General features: G+C 44.7%; 1 protein-coding gene across 3 annotated transcripts in view; it reads left to right on the top strand.

Annotated features, from left to right (window-relative positions):
- The window catches only part of GRHL1 (grainyhead like transcription factor 1), an 89,751-nt gene that overhangs the window by 18,057 nt on the left and 59,253 nt on the right, over window positions 1–12,441 (top strand). For all 3 annotated transcript variants that reach the window (XM_078647819.1, XM_078647818.1, XM_078647820.1), the window contains exons 6-8: window positions 7,129–7,285; window positions 8,513–8,624; window positions 9,359–9,453. In XM_078647819.1, coding sequence (XP_078503945.1) covers window positions 7,129–7,285; window positions 8,513–8,624; window positions 9,359–9,453 — 364 coding nt within the window. The remainder of the gene's footprint in view (window positions 1–7,128; window positions 7,286–8,512; window positions 8,625–9,358; window positions 9,454–12,441) is intronic.

Below are 12,441 nucleotides of genomic sequence, written 5' to 3'. Positions count from 1 at the left end.
AGAAGAAGATTTAATTTGTTCAATTTTCGTGCGTTCCTTCCGAATTTTTAGATAATTGGCGAGTAATTTCCCCATCTTATTTTGTCCGCTATAATATCGAGCATTACATTTTAATAGTTGGTTAGATGCAGCTTCAGTGGTGAATTTGTTTTTTTTTTTTTTTTTTTTTGAAAACCTTTATTGAACAATGGAAGCTCACAAATACTGGCCTACAACCCCACGGGCTGGCCAGAAACAGAATGGTCAAATAACCAGCATACAAAAGAAGATCTGCACAGGATATAACATCAGGAGCACTGGTGAAGCAATAAAACAATCGAGCGTTCAGCAAGAGCAGGATAATAAAGGTTAAGTTTTCTAGCGCGGGGAGGGGACCAAAGGAATAACGGGCCGTATATGAGAATACAAGGGAGGGACCGCGGCAAGCCGCCATTTTATAAACACAACGTAAGAAAATGAAGCCATATAATCAAATCTAGCAAAGGACAAAAACAGAATCAGATCATCAAACAGCGACAGTGGCAACAATCAATCGCGCTCACCCACCTCCGCCCCTATCCGAACAAAGAAGACGTGTTCAAAAAGCCCCAGCACGAAGACTATGCAATACGCACCCCAACGGAAAAAGGGCACCTCCATAAAGGAGGAAGGGAAAGAGGGAGAAAAGGACAACAAAAGGAACACCCGCCAGACCATGCACCCCCAGGGGGAAAAACAGGACAATAAAACCGGCATGCGATGGAACAGAAACACGATACCAGAATAGGCAGCGAACCACAATCAGCCACACACCGGAAGAAGGACAGAAAACCCCCGGGGGAGATACGAGGTGACAGAGTCCCGAAAAAGTGAATACACAAGAGCCATAGAACAAAAAGGGAAAATAAGGGGGGAAAAAGACCCCCCGACACAAACAGACCCCCCCCACCCACCCCTAAGCCCACCCTGCACCCCTGCAGAAGGCTACGGCCTACCCCCCCGCAGCGTGCCTGTCGCCCTAAGTAGAACCCGAAATTTAGTGGAGCAAGGAAAGTTAGAATTAAAAGACAAAAAAAGGGGGGGGGGGAAGGAAGGGAAGGAAAGAAGGGAGTAAAGACATACCAACATACACACGGGGGAGGGCCAAAGACAGGAGTAAACGCACCCATCCACCCGCCCGGGTTGAAGGTCCAAGTCCTCGGGAAGCCAAAGAGTATCAGGCCAAAGTCCAGGAGCACTAACCAGTTACACAGAACCATATCAGGACACAAAGATCATCCAAACCGTTCATGAGCTACCGCATATAAGAGCCAGGTTTCATCAGCCCTGACCCTTTTTATCCAAAGCAGTAAGGGTCCGATCCAACGAGGACCCTGCCAGAAAGAACAGAAGGCAGGCAGCAGGAGAGTCCAACGGCAGTCCAAAAAAGTCACAGGAAGAAAAGCACGGAAGATCCAGGAAAATCACAGAATGTAGCAAACGATGCAGGCACAGTTTCAAGGATATATCCATAAAAACCGACCCATCCGGGCCGGCACAGGAGACGTCATCGGGCAGTGGTGATTGAGAGGGACCAGGAGAATCATGAAAGTCCGGCAAAACAAAATCCAGCTCCCGGGCCAAGGGCAGAGGAGGCAGCACAGGAGGAGAAGGCGCCGTCAGGTTGCGCACCTCCGGGGCGGCAGCCAGGGCAGAGGCCGCCAGGAGAGTACCAGCCACACCCCGCGATATCAATGCCTCATCCGGTCGCGGGGGCCCGGGAGGCCCGCAGTGAGGAACCGTCTCCAGAGCCAGGAGTGGCGCGGCCACCGAGAGCCGCCAGGATAGCAGGATGTTCAAGATCCCCTTAAGTGCAGGAAAACATTTACAGTATCCGACACCCGGGCCTTGCGGCGGGCCCCCAGTGCTCGTCCGGGCCCGGCCCAAACAATTGGGGTCGGTCGCCATCTTGAGAGCCCGCACAGGCCGCGCGGCCAACAACCTCCGCCGGGGCGGCAGTCAAGCAGAAGAAGTCCCGCCGACAGGCAGAAGAACACCCCGGACAGGAAGGGGGGCCACCAGAAGAAGGGGATTCGCCGGCCCCCCAATGTCGCCAGTCCCGTTCTCCGAGTCCGGGCGGCAAAGAACAAAATGGCCGGACCGGAGAACAAAGGGGGAGGAAGCTGAACACACGAGGAACCCCAATAATGAAGGGCAGCGGCACCATCCAAGGCTGCTGCCACACAGGAGTCTCTCAGCCAGGAACCTCCGGCTCACACGAACAGCGGCCCTCCAATCACCTCCAGCGCGCTCCGAAGGGCAAGCCCGCAGGCTGCATCCGGCCCAGGAGCCGGGACGAAGAACCAGGCCAGTCCGCTCTCGAGTCCCGGGAACGGTCGGGGGCACTGCACCGGACCCACAGCAGCCAGGACAACTGGAACAAGTGGTAAGTGCCTGCAGAGCGTCGGAATAGTACCACACAGCAAGGAGGGCTTCCCGGGGCAGGATAAATGCAGGATAAATGTGAAAAACACAGGCGGGCGAACGGAGCCGAGCTAAAGCGCGGCCATCTCGGTCGCGAGCTAGGCTCCTCCCCCCAGTGGTGAATTTGTTAAACGAGACTTTGGCCGCGATAAGTTCTTTAAGAGAGGATTCAGTGTTTGTGGAATGAAAGGCAAGCTCCAACTTCTTAATATTGGCAAGTAGGGAAGAGGACTTGGCCTCATTGGCACGTTTCTTACGGGAAACAAAATCAATAATAAAACCTCTAGAGGCTGCCTTATAGGACTCCCAAACTGTAACATAAGAGGAAGTGGGTATATTGTTGATCAAGAAAAACTCAGTGGTAAAATCAGAGAAATCTTTACAAAAAATAGGGTCAAGGAGAAGGGAGTTATTGAACCTCCATCTACCAGAATGGGGAGAGAAAGGAAGGAGGTCAATATCTACGAGTACCGGGGCGTGATCTGAGATCAGAATAGAACCAATGTCAGAGTGAATAGCATGCTGTGTGAGGGGTTTACTGAGAAAGAGGTAATCAATGCGTGATTGTGAACTATGCACGGGGGAGTAGAAACTATATTCTCGGAGATCAGGGTTACACAATCTCCAAATATCTACCAAAGCATTGTTACAAATAGTGTTAGTAAATTGAGAGTGCATCTTAGAAGGAGAGAATCTAACTTTAGAATGACGATCAAGGATGGGATCGGACACCAAGTTACAGTCACCACCAAAAATAATGTAATTTTCAGTGAGAGTGGAGAGCTTAGCAGAGATCGAGGGCCAAAATAATTTATCCGTACCAGCGGGGGCATAAACATTGAATAAAACAATCGGTATCTTATCTATAAGTAAGTGAACTAAAACCCAACGACCCTGGTCATCACATTCCTGTGAAACAACAGAAACATTTAGCTTTTTATGTAACAAAATCAAAGTCCCACCCTTCTTAGAATCAGTGGGAGAAAAGAAAACATGACCCACCCAACAACGCTTAACTTTTAAGGCTTCCGCTTCAGATAAATGTGACTCTTGAATAAAAGCTACATCAGCCTTAAGTCTAGCTAGATGCGAGAGTACTCGCGGTCTCTTGATAGGGTTGTTTAACCCCTTAACATTCCAGGTAACGACATGGAATGGAAAACAACAAGAAAAATATACAGTAATACCTAATTCTGCTTACCAAATCAAGAATAAGAGAGAAAGAAGAAAATGAGAATATGATATGTAGAAGAAGTAACAAAGAGATGGAATAGAGAAAGAGGAAAGGGTGAAACAGAACGAAAGAGGGGGAGACAGAGAGAAAGAGAGGAGGGAAAGAAAACAGAGACAGATAAGATCAAAAAGACAGTACACATCCAAAATGGACGACTGAGTAACATACTTACGGAAACGAAAAGCACAAACGGAGGTGGGGGTGGAAGCACTGAAGGGAAATGACGACACCATACGGAGCAGGATTCAAACCTCAGGAATCATGAGTCCAAGGGGCAGCGTACAAACAAAAGTAGTACATCAGGAAAGGGTGAGGGATAGTAACATCTGTAAATATAAAGGAGAAAGACGGGATAAATACATGTTAGGAGTATGAGGGAGTTAACACACAGTAGCAGTAAAAACAAAAACAGCCATAGAAAAGAACCAATGGAACGCCATCACGAGTAATGACGAACAAAAGACATTAGCAAACAAAACAAAAAAGAGCACAAAATCCTTCAAGGTGGTCTGGAGACGTCCATAGAATCAGAGCCTTGTCGACGCAGGAACTCCCGAAGAACAGCAGGGTCTTCATACGTGGTGGTTTTGTCCTTGTAGGTGACCTTGAAAAGGCAAAGATGAAGAAGACCGTATCGTGCATTAAGAAGTCTGAGCTGGGGACGTAAGTCCAGGAATTGCTTTCTTCTGTCTGCGGTGACCTTGGAGACATCCTGAGACAAGTAAAGGCGGTGTCCTTCCCATATAATTTGTTTCTTAGCCTTGGCGGCTGAGAGAACTAGCAAAAGATCAGTAAATTGAAGGAACAGCATGATGACACCCCTAGGTTTGGAAGAAACTCTAGGGCCAAGGCGGTGGGCTCTTTGTATGTTGACAGAGGCCAGTGTTGGAGCGTCCAGGATCTTTGAGAGAAAAGCTGGAAAGAAAGCCGTCGGATTGGGCCCTTCTGTTAGTTCCGGAAGTCCGTACAGGCGAAGGTTGTTCCTACGGTTCCTATTTTCCAAATCCTCAGTTTGTTTCTTGAGCAGAAGAACCTCAGCCTCCAGTGAAGGAAAACGCGAACATGTAGAATGAAGGGCTTCCGAAGATTGCTCCAGGAGAAGTACACGAGAGTCTAGAGATGACCACTTGTCTTGCATAGCTATTATCAGGTGAAGGCGGATCCTTTTTAAGACGCTTGATGGTAGGCAAAGCGGAGGAGGCTTTCCCTCCATTTTGAGACTTAGGGATTGCCCCAAGTGTGGCGTCCGGCCTTGACATGGTGGATGCGTCCGAGTCCTGAAGGGGTGAATCCGAATCTGAACCAGGGGGTAGTTTAGTGGTTGTGGCAAGCTTCAAATTGCGGAGTCTCCCCATAGAATACCACAGCACATCGAGTAGTATGAACGGGGGGACCTGAGGTAGAAATCCAGGAAGGACAACCAACAAGGAAGCGTGCCCGACCACCCTGGATGCAGGGAGCAATGGGAGTATGAAAGAAGCCAGGGAAAGTCTCAGCAAATGATGAATAGACACCTCACTAAGTCACAGGACAATGAAGAAAAAACAGTGCAATTTATAGAAAGGCTCATGACGGTCCAGAAACCATAGAAGCGTCGCTCTCAGCACCAAACCAGTCCATTCAGTGGAAGAGGTGAGAAATACAGCTCAAGGCGCAGGTGAAAGCTCACATAAAGATGGAGCATTCAAGAAGCATGTGGAGCAGAAAAAATAATATAGGAAACTGTAGTCCTCATTTGCAATAGAGCGCCCACATAAAATTATTGTCAAAAGTGCCCAGAGAAAACACTGGATGCATGACTGAACAGTATGGCAGTTTAGTGATGACGCATGAAAAAGCAGATCCAACGTTGTCAGAAAAAACGGTAAAAATGGAGCAGATTGCAGAAAGTTACATGTTGGCAGCACTCACCGCTCGCTGATAACGTAATTTAGGAGCGTCGTTGTCCAGGGGTGAGAACGAACGCCGCCGGCTCCTCAAGAGGGAAATGCGTGTCGCACTTGAAATGGCAGCCGCCTCAGAGACGGCCGGGACGTGTAATTTCTCCCCGCAGCGTCTGGGCTTCGAAAAAAGGAAGAGATTAGGACGACCTCCCTTCCCGACGATGTATCCTGCAGCTTGTTGACAGGTACAGCCTCAGGGGACGCTGGAAGTCATTGAGGCGCAGAGGTCGGCTCCGGAGCTCCGGGACTACGCCGCCATCATCCTCGGCGCGTAAGCCAATCCATCTTGAGTTGTAAGAATGGATTAGATGTGCTGCTAGTTCATTTCATGTTTTAAATATATGAACCTGTGAGATACTTTGCTGGTCTTTAAAAAATTCAGACAGTCGCCATGTGGTGGACTGTCATGCTGAAGTGCTGGTGTTTATAAATAAGTGCTGATGCCAAGCTCCGGCAAACACCGGTACAAAATAGCCATTGGTTTAAACCTATTATAATCACTGCAACATTGTCTTAAACAAAGCCCTGGAATAAACCCGCCTGTTCTTGCCAAACTTACATTTCATCGAGCTTTGCACTAAAGATAACCCTTTTTTTGCTAGAATAGACCCCATAGTAGAAAAAACAATTCTTTGTGTTTTCTGTTGTCAGTGTGCTCTCAATTTTTTTGTTCTAAAAAAAGGGGGAGAATGTACTGTTGAATTATAATACACATATGTATTGGTCTTTTTAAATAGGACTACTCGCTGTAACTCTTAAGTGCTTAAGGTTCTGTGGCAGTAATTCATTTTGGTACCTTCACATGGTTATGACGCTCTATGTAAGTGGAACTGGAGCAGCTGTGGGTGCACTGGTCTTTGTAGAAACACTAAATAAAACCACTGAAATAATAAAATACAGTAAAATAACTTGACTAAAGATTTCAGCGAGGTGAGTCTCCATGTTTTCCTTAAATCCGGAGGAATGAACAGTTGGTCACAAGCCCTGGTTCCCTACTACATATATTGTGTTAATTTGGTTATGTGCAGGGCCACTAGAATTACGTTGCAGGAAGGGCCAAATTATGCGGCATAGTAAATTATGCAGGAAAAAGACAAATTATGAGGCATAATTCTGCACATTTTGTGATAGTATTACTTTATTATTTCGTCTTTTTTTTTTTTTTTACACTTTTTAACAATGTCTCGGCATTGGTTGCACCTCATTAGTACCAGTTTAGCACCCAAATATAGCAATAAGCAACAGAAAGGTGACCAGTCAACCTTTGCAAAGAGACTTCCACTGTGCAGCAACAAGTGTCACTGTATATTTACTAACTTTTGAACCGTTTAAGTTACAAACAGAATTGTTTGTTAAAATCTGCAGATTAAGAGGCAGATGATTAATTATGCAGTGGATCTATGAATAAGTGAAAAATGCATATGTGTGATCAGTTTTGGGCTTTAACAATAAGAAACTAAAGTGTAAAAATTAATAACTCTCTATTTTGTCAAAACGTTTTTTCTTTAGCAACAACTTTGAATATACATTGGAAGCTTCGAAGTCCCTTCGCCAGAAGCCAGGAGACAACACAATGACCTATCTTAACAAGGGACAGTTTTATCCAATCACCCTTAAGGAAGTTAGTGGCAACAAAGGGATACATCACCCAATCAGCAAAGTCCGGGTGAGGCTTATGTTCATTTTATAGGTGGCTGCGAAAATTTGACTGTGAAATGATTGGCTGGCTAATCAGACACCCTAAAAAGAGTACCTTTTAGAGCCTAAAATGCGTATGTGCTTAGGAATTGAGTAGTGCCTCACATGGATGGCACTCCAGGGTTACATTGCCAGAATGTGTCTTTCCTCACCCCTCTTTAAGCAATTGTTTGCATAGTTAGATGGTCCTAAAGTTAGGAGTCCAAACTTTACTGCTCCTAAACTGAGAAAAATCCTAACTTTAGGACTTTCAGTATTCACAGAAGGCATTTAGGAGTCCTAAAGTTAGGAGTCCTAACTTCTGTGAATACCGAAATGAGTAAGTGTCTTCTGTGAATACCAAAATGAGTAAGTGCCTTCTGTGAATACGAAAATGGTAGTAAGTTTAGGATTTTGTCTTAAGTTAGTTCTGTGAATCGGGCCCAAAGTTCCCGTCACTGCCGACAGCATGGAAGGGGAATTAAGGGAAAGTGAAAAGGGAACAGAAAACATAACGTGTATTTGTAAAGCAGATGTTCACCCAGCAGGGTATCCTGGCTGTGAATAACAGATGTTTATTGGTACACCAATCAGTCGTACTCAATCGACATCAGAAGGATGAAAGGAACCACTGGGATTTGAACCTGTGACCATGAGGTCAAACACAGGCCCCAACAGTGGATACATTAGTCCACCAAGCCAAAAGACTTGGCTTGTAAAGAGTAGACTCATCATATATAAATGAAATGGCTGTATGCCTGGTAACTCCATATGTCATGAAGGAGAGTTGTGCTCAACCATTGTCTCATAATTGGGGGCTGGTCCACACACGAATGACACTTATGACAACCAATAGCTAAGGTGTGCTGATCTTTTGGCCCTCTCTGTATCTAGATAGTATTAGGAAGTATTAGTATCCAGACGTATGCAGAAAAAAATATTTATAATAAATGAACTGTAAATGCACATAGTGGAATGTCACCATAAACACACATGTCCATACTGTTGGTGCTATTATGTCACCCTCAGGGCCACATATGTAGCAGAGCAAATGAAGTGAGCTAAGGAAATTCAATACAAGTCACTACAAAACATGCAGCAGCACACAATGCTTTTTTTTGCCAACTACAATAATATACATTTTTAGTAAATGCCCATTTCTCTGGAATACGCTTTGTGGTATTGTTAAGTCTCCCTTTTGTTTTGTTTTGTCTAGAGTGTGATCATGGTTGTGTTTGCTGAAGATAAATGTCGAGAGGATCAGCTCAGGCACTGGAAGTACTGGCACTCACGACAACACACCGCTAAACAAAGATGCATTGACATAGGTAAGGCACTTCCTCCCCCCTTCCCTAAATTCTTTAATTACCGGTGCCAAACCTTGAACCTAGTTTTCTTTGGCAGCACTCATGCTCTCTGCTCAAATGCAATGTTGAAATAGACCTTTCAAAAAAACCACACAATGGCCAAAAGTGCCCTCCCATCAGCTTTAGAATTACACCTGCAGTCTGCGTAAAATGTCTTCCCCAAATCCAACCTCTAAACCGTGGTACAGTAGGAAACAAGTTCTTATTGTGAGCCTCTCCTTCAAACTCCCTATACCTGGAAATGCCTTTTCAGCTCTTTAAAAAGGAAACAACCATCTGTTTGCAGACGAGCGGACGGTGGCCATGTTCCAAGCATCGGAGTGCGCAAGCCAAGCCTCGGTCCAACCTTCTTTGAAGGAAGGCCAGATTAATCACCTGCTCTTGAAACAAAACTCACATGCAGATCCTTGTTTACTACTTAAGAGTTTCTATGAAGAGCTGTATCTTCGTCATGGGAGGTGGATTTGCTAATACTGCTACATCGTAGAACCCCGCCTGTACCTGTCAGGCATGCGTCACATGCATTCCCTTTTTTTTCCCAAAGATTTTATGAGCAATGCATAACTGGTGATGAAAGATCCACCCAAGATTTGTTCCAGTCTAGTTTTGTTAACCCCTGGGGAACTGCAGCTTAGGGAAGTGTTTTAGTTGGCAGTAATCATTAAGATATATATATTTATGTTTTGCCTTGACAGCGGACTATAAAGAGAGCTTCAATACCATCAGTAACATTGAGGAGATTGCCTACAACGCTATATCGTTTACGTGGGACATTAACGACGAAGGAAAGGTAGGGAATGACCTTGAACTTCGATTGTGATGTAGGAAATGTAGGAACAAATGATTTAACCCCTTCCATGCTGATGACGGCCCCCGGCCGTCATGCATCACAGTGGGCGTGTGCTGATGATGGCTGGGGGCTGTCATGATCCCGCCCACTCTTAAAAACGGCCGCACAGGCGCAGAATCGCGCCCGCGCCCAAGGGGTTAAAAAAAAAAAAACATACCTGGGAATTTCTGAAAATCAGTGCTTTGAGAAATGGAATCTAACATCATTCACTAAAGGTAACATCATTTAGATAATGGCAAAAGTGATTATTAAATGTTTGGGTAAAAGTCCTGGAGGTCATCTGCTGCCCCTACAATGTATCCTTGTGTACAAGGCCCATCAAACGTGCTCTGGCCAGCTTTTTCACTGAGAAAGTTAAATCAAAATGGCAATTTTAACCATGCAGCGCCTTTAACACTCTGCCTTTACAACGCAAATCTTTATCACGCATATGTCTTTACCATGCATGGTAAGTATAGTTAAGGTAAGTATATATTATATAATATATATATATATATATATATATATATATATTTATTTATTTATGGGGTGGATATGTGTATACGGTGATATGGGTTGTTTTAGGGTTTAGGGGGTAAAAGTATTGGGTTGTAAGGGTGTCTGTAGTTTTAAGGGGTGGGTAGGGATATAGGGTGGTAAAATTATTTTTTGGGTTTGGGGTAGGGCTATAGGAAGGTAAGGGTAATTAAGAAAGGGATATTTGGAGGCTGTTCCCACCCCAATGAAACTGAAATTAATTCATTTCTATAAACAAATAAAAAGGGAGGTGGCTTGAGAGGGTCTCCCACTAAAATTTAAATTGCATTGTACAACCGTAGGCCAAGATATACTCAACTTCATGCTTGGCAGTCATTGAGAGAAATAATATCATGCGAGTACCCTGATGAAGGAAGAGACTGTATTATACAGTTGGAATGGAAGTCAGATGTGTCAGCGATGCATTAAGTTTTGATGCCAAGATTCTTAAGTGCTATGCTGACAACTCGCATACATTTGTATGTCCTAGACCAGCAGGACTAGTTTGTAATGATTTTTGACTGATGAACACATGAACGAGTTTGTTATAAGGACACAAGAGCCGACCCCTCCTGACAACTCCATTGAGCCCCTCTGTAGATACATTCACAACTGCTGACAATTCTGGCTAAACTTTCATAGATGAGGTGGAGGACAGCAAGAAGCAACACTCCCTCAATACATACAACACTTCATCAGGAAAATCACACAGCCAGGAGACGTTGATTTGACCACACTCACATGGGTGAGGTAGAAGGTATCATGACTCATCCAACATTCTAACCACTACCTTGCCTCCACCCCTCCCTATTGGAAAAAACTGCTGCAGGGCACAAGTTGGGGGTACACGGAATCCACCCACTATTTTCACAGGGTGGACGCTGTCCCCCGTCAAGAACTTGGGACCCACAGAAATATGCTGAACTTGTCCCAGTATTATTTTCAGGCACTTGGGCAGGTTCAGCAGCGCCTGCACGTTGACCACTTTCGATTCCCAGCAGCAATGTGCAGGCAGCAAGGGAGATTTTTTCACCTCTAGCTGGGACAAGTTAAGGGGCCATCAGGCCTCCTTTTGTTTGAATAACCTGGCTGGAGGCGGCCTGAAACCTCACACTTCAATGTAAATGCCACGGAGGGGAAACAAAGGCACGCAGCTTGTTATCTCTTCACAGGTACTTAAGAGAGGCATGCTTTTACCTTTGGTCAGTCCTTGTATATAAGAGGTGTATGCAATGTAAGAATGTCAGCTTTGTTGGTCTGTCCTAGTATTTACACTAATAACAATTTCAATAGCACTATTTTATTTCTTTTATAGCGCTACGCAACCCAATGCAGGGTGTCAGAGTTCTTTACGTAACATACACATTATACATTGACAATAAATCCTGTACATGTGTAAATCAATGTTCTAGATGAATTACATGAGACCAGGTTACAAAGTGTAGAAGTCTCATGTCCTTCATAGCTCACTGCTATATTACAATGATTACTATTTATGAACTGCAGATAACAAAAGGATCTCTGTGTAAAAGCAGTTGCCCACTTTACTATCTACATAAAATAAAAATCTGTCACCTGCATGTTACGTGATGTGCTTTGCATGAGACACATTAACCTGCTATGCTACTTTGATTCAAATCTGTGACTTCGCAACACACAGATCTCTCCAGCAAATATGTTCACCTCCAGAGTTCTCACCATTAGTACTATTCCCTGAGATTTACTGCACATCTTTCCAGCAGATGCCTTCAGCCATAAAATATAAAAAAATGCAGACTGTGCAACAAATTAAGCAGAATACATCTACTGCCATGCTTCTACTTGTTTCCAATTTTTTTGTGACCAGGTGTAAAAAAAAAGATATTTTAGTTGAGGCCCAGATTTTGCGTCAGGATTGAGCCACTTTTTTGGCACAACCCTGACACCAAATCTCATTTGTTAAATCTCCGAATGTATTTAAATGTACTAATGATATACCTGATAAACATGTATGAGGTCTTAATATCTGAAACTACTTCTTGTGATGTCACATCCAGTGAGGTCACTTCCTGTCATGTCACGTGCAATGTCAGTCATTGTGATATCATGCGCTGTGATGGCATGAGTCATGATTTCACTTGGATACTGCCTCACCTCAGGGCTTTAAGTGGGAAAAAATAACTGGGGGTGCTCTAAAAGGGGCGTGGTAAATCTCTTAAAGGGGTGTGGCCTATCCGAGTAGGGGGCGTGGTCTAAATCAAGATACCTAGCACTGCTGCTCACGGGATCCCTTGAATCACTCGGTGACTTTCTCCCAACTAAAACTGTGCAGTTTTTCTGCATGACCTTTCAGGTTGAGAGCCGGGGCTATCAAGGGCAGCCAAGTATAAACATTATTTTTGCACCCGTATCACATCCACACACTCCTTTCAC

This window comes from Lissotriton helveticus, chromosome 6, assembly GCF_964261635.1.
Source record: "Lissotriton helveticus chromosome 6, aLisHel1.1, whole genome shotgun sequence".
Taxonomy (NCBI): domain Eukaryota; kingdom Metazoa; phylum Chordata; class Amphibia; order Caudata; family Salamandridae; genus Lissotriton; species Lissotriton helveticus.
The sequence above is the reverse complement of the archived record's forward strand: the minus strand, read 5'-3'. Positions and strand labels throughout refer to the sequence as shown.